The sequence below is a fragment of the Palaemon carinicauda genome, chromosome 7 (assembly GCF_036898095.1).
Source record: "Palaemon carinicauda isolate YSFRI2023 chromosome 7, ASM3689809v2, whole genome shotgun sequence".
Lineage (NCBI taxonomy): Eukaryota > Metazoa > Arthropoda > Malacostraca > Decapoda > Palaemonidae > Palaemon > Palaemon carinicauda.
Genome location: NC_090731.1, coordinates 158,682,367 through 158,687,366, shown reverse-complemented (window position 1 = coordinate 158,687,366; position 5,000 = coordinate 158,682,367). Strand labels below are relative to the sequence as shown.

The 5,000-nt window shown below is 34.5% G+C and overlaps 1 protein-coding gene across 1 annotated transcript in view; it reads left to right on the top strand.

The window, feature by feature from the left end:
• LOC137644607 (G-protein coupled receptor GRL101-like) overlaps positions 1-5,000 on the top strand; it is a 132,417-nt gene that overhangs the window by 80,049 nt on the left and 47,368 nt on the right. Inside the window, 1 exon segment of the mRNA XM_068377561.1 lies at positions 1,195-1,314. Within this exon segment, the coding sequence (XP_068233662.1) occupies positions 1,195-1,314 (120 nt within the window).

Genomic DNA, 5,000 nt, shown 5'->3' with positions numbered 1-5,000 from the left:
CACACACACATATATATATATGTATATATATATATATATATATATATATATATATATATATATATATATATACATATAATTCATACCAAAAGAACAAGATAGAAATGAATGGATTTATATTCCTATTTGGCAAAAATATTCTTTTTGGTGTTTATGTAAAATCATTAGAAATAATTAATGATTCAATGAAGTAGATTTGTTTACAATTAAAAAAAAAAAACATTCAAGTCTCAATAGTTCGTTTCATAAGAAAACATCAGTGATATATTGAAAGATTTTATAATTGCTTTCAAACCAACTGACTAATTTTATTTCAATAGATAACACATCTAATTTCGAGTAACATATCACAGGAAAGTGTAATGGTACTTGTATTCACTCTCGCATCTAGCCTCTCTCTCTCTCTCTCTCTCTCTCTCTCTCCTCTAGTCTCTCTCTCTCTCTCTCTCTCTCTCTCTCTCACTTTCTCTTTCATCTAGTCTGTCTCCTACTCACTCATTCTCTTTCTCACTCGACCATTCTCACTTTCATCTAGTCTCTCTCTCCTCTAGTGTCTCTCTCATCTAGTCTCTCTCTTTTCTCTCTCATCTAGGCTCTCTCTCCTAGTCTCCCTCTCACTCCCTCATTCTCTCTCACTCAGCCATTCTCTCTCTCTCTCATCTAGTCTCTTTCTCATCTAGTCTCACTCTCATTTAGTCTCACTCACTTTCTCTCTCTCTCTCTCTCTCTCTCTCTCTCTCTCTCTCTCTCTCTCTCTCTCTCATCTAGTCTCTCTCTCTCTTCCTCTTTCGCTCACTCTCTCTCATCTAGTCTCTCTCTTTTTCTTTCTCTCTCTCACTCACTCTCTCATCTAAGCTCTCTCTCATCTAGTCTCTCTCTCTCTTCCTCTTTCGCTCACTCTATCTCATCTAGTCTCTCTCTCTCTTCCTCTTTCGCTCACTCTATCTCATCTAGTCTCTCTCTTTTTCTTTCTCTCTCTCACTCACTCTCTCATTTAAGCTCTCTCATCTAGTCTCCCTCTCTCTTTCTCTCTCACTCAGTCTCTCTCATCTAGTCTCTCTCTCTCTTTCTCTCTTACTCACTCTCTCTCTCTCTCTCTCTCTCTCTCTCTCTCATCTAGTCTCTCTCTCTCTCTCTCTCTCTCTCTCTCTCTCTCTCTCTCTCTCTCTCACGTCTTATCCCATCTCATTCCAGCATCCTACGAGTGCCGGAGCGACCAGTGGCGCTGTGCCTCCGGGGCCTGTCTCTCTCCTGACCTTGTTTGCGACGGCCAGATTCATTGCCCTTTGACCTGGGATGATGAGGATCATTGCCGTATGTATATTTACCCTTTGCCTTCATTCAGTTGTTTATTTATTCATGATTTGTTTACATTACTGAAATATTCATCATCTTAATTAGTAGCGATTCGCCAAGGAAAATAATTAGTGTAAGGAGTCAAGTCCTTAATGTGTCTTTTATTATTATTATTATTATTATTATTATTATTATTATTATTATTATTATCATTATTATTAACTAAGCTACAACCCTGGTTGAAAAAGCAAGATGCTATAAAGCCAAGGGCTCCAACAGGGAAAAAGAGCCCAGTGACGAAAGGAAATAAGGAAATGAATAAATTCCAATAAATGTAATGAACAATTATAATAACATGTTTTAAGAACAGTGACCTCTTTTAAATAGATCTTCCATCCATAAACTATAAAAAGAGATTTATGTCAGCCTGTTAAAAGAAAAAAAAAAAAACATTCACTTAAAATTTGAACTTTGTATTGGTTCTAACATTAAAATATTCTATTTATGGTTTGCTACGACCTTGATATGAAATATTATTAAATTACTAGTTAAGATTACAAAAATAAAGAGATTAGCAAGATTAGAATATTGGGCAGCTTATTAGAAACGTCACTGACAGGCAATCTCCTGGTATGGGGTTCGAAACTCGCTCAAGCTTGATAGCATCTTGTAGTGTTTACAACCTCACCCTCCTTGTGAGCTAAGGATAGTGGGTTTGGGGGGCATATAAGTCTACCTGCTGAGTCATCAGCAGTCATTGCCTGGCCTCCCTGGTCCTAGCTCTCGCCAGGGGATTTTCTTGCTAGGGCATTGTCATTGGCCCTTGCCTCTGCCATTCATGAGCAAACTTTAAACCTTTAAATGTTCAATTAGAATATCAATGACATCAACTCGAGGTAAAAACAACTGCTCCAGTAATGCTATGTTAAACCTGCGTCGGATTTAATGTTTAATCCAGGGAAATATATTTTTAACAGTCATTATTGTTGGTAAAAATACAAAATAATGAATAATATGAGATAATACATAAGAAGCTAAATAGTTATAATCATCAAAAAAAAAAAAATATATATATATATGTAATCATTTTGGATATATGAAGAACATAAAAGTTTAGCTAAAAAATTACCTTTAAAAACTATTCTTTAGAAAAATTACCAAAATAAATAATCACTGAGCACTTTACAATAATGGATATATTTTTTTTTTACTCGAAGCTCGTGTTTACACACAAGTTCAATCATGTAAACAAGTCAGATATATAAAGCAGTAAAGGTTTCAAAGCTGCTCATGAATGGCAGAGGCAAGGGACAGTGAGATTTCCCTATGGAGCTGGACAATGCCCTTGAGACTGACCATATATACATATGATCAGCGCCCAAGCCCCCTCTCCACCGAAGCTAGGACCAAGGAGGGCCAGGTAATAGCTGTTGATGACTATGCAGATAGATCTATAGGCTCCCCCAAACCCTCCACCCTTAGCTCACAAGAATGGTGAGGTTGTAGCGACCAAAGTAACTAACGAATTTGTGTGCGATTCGAACCTGGCGTTCACCAGTCAGGGACGTTACCCACATCGGCCATCCCAAACCCTGTTGAGATATGTTTTCCTTTACTTATAATAAGCGCATTAAAAGGTAGAGCAGAAATCAGTTGTAATTCATTTTCCTGTTTTGCGTAATAGTTAGAGTTCTCCAGCTTGAGGGTCCACTAGGGCACACTATTCTATCTTATTTCTCTTCCTCTTGTGTTTTTATAATTTCTATAGTTTATACAGAAATATATATCTTAATTTTGATACTGTACTTGACATATCTTATTTTTTCTTGTTCCCTTTCCTCACTGGGCTTATGGTATCCTGCTTTTCCAATTGGGTTTGTAGCTTGGCAATTCATGATAATAATAATAATAATAATAATAATAATAATAATAATAATAATAATAATAATATCTGTTGCATTCTCGTAAATATAAAGCACAGAAATACAGTTTATTTCACGGAGTTTAGCTATTTCCTTGAAACAGTTCATTTCCTGGTTACTGTTACTGAAGCTGCATTTAATGAAAGAATTTATAACTGGTTGGTTCTAACGCCATTTAAGACTTCAGTAACACACTGTTATTATTATTATTATTATTATTATTATTATTATTATTATTATTATTATTATTATTATTATTATCTAAGCTACAACTCTATTTGGAAAAGAAGATGGTATAATCCCAAGGGCTCCAACAGAAAAAATATCCCAGTGAGGAAAGGAAATGAGGAAATGATTAAATGATATGAGAAACAATGAGTAATATTCTGAAAACAGTAACATCAAAATATACGTTTCATAAATAAACTTTAGAAAGACTTATGTCAGCATGTCAGCTTATTCACCGTAAAAATATTCATTGCAAGTTTGAACTTTTGAAATTAATTCGGTTAATCCTTGAAATGAATAAAAATCACAATATTATTTTCGTCTCATTAAAACTTACGCACATCTCCTGTGATATTAATCAAAACAGTTATTTTGATATTTACACCATCCTGCTTCAAATTATTAAATTGCAGCCAATCAAAAGGGACATTGAATGCAGTCAGTATTACATATATGTTTCCTACAGTGAGTAAAGATGATTTAAGTGTAATTCATTACCAGGGATTCAGGTTACCTTGAATATATTCTGGCTTGTAACTTGACCTCCCAGAGTAATAAGAAAGTGAAGATGTCATTTATTAGGTAGTGATCTGTATGTTTTCCTTTTTTTCTGCTTGATGCCATATTACACGAAATAAAGTTATTTTACGTATCTCTGCGGAGAAGGTAAAAACTTTTTCTTCTATCATTGCGTGATGAGGTTTATGCTGCCACTAGAGTCACTGCAAAGATTCCGGGTGAAATAAGCCACACCCCCTGATGACGTCATAGACAATCACGTTGTCTCTCACGGTAGCAGCGGTCACAATTAACACGATTGGCTATGATGTCATCATGGGGCGGGACTTATTTCGCCCAGAATCTTTGCGGCGGCTAAAGTAAAAAAAAGGGCTCAATCGCAAAAAACAACGAAAAAAAAAACGATGTGTTTATAACTATTTGTATTAATAAAAGTTAATATAAAGCCATATCAAACATTCCATTGTATATTCTGAAAAAGAGCTACCCAAACCCTATAGTAAGCTAACTCTTAATTCTTTTTGCATGAAAATACTCCAAACCTTGAAATCATTATTGCTTAACGCTTTGATTTATTATATGATTTTATTCATAACGACCATTAAATACCTCTGAAAGTTTTATTCCAGCTGTGACTAGGTTGTGGAATGATCTTTCTAATCAGGTAGTTGAATCGGTGGAACTTCAAAAGTTCAAACTTGCAGCGAATGTTTCTATGTTGAACAGGGTGACATAAGTCTCTTCTATAGTTTATTTATGAAAGATCAACTTTAATGTTATTACCGTTCTTAAAGTATGTTAGTTTAAATGTTCATTACTTCTCATGTAATTTATTTATTTCCTTATTTTACTTTCCTCAATGGGGCTATTTTTTTCCCTGTTGGAACTCTTAGGTTAATAGCATCCTGCTTTTCCAACTAGGGTTGTAGCTTAGGTACTACTACTACTACTACTACTACTACTACTAATAATAATAATAATAATAACAATAATAATAATAATAAAAAGATGAAATCATAGATTATCGAGAGCCTT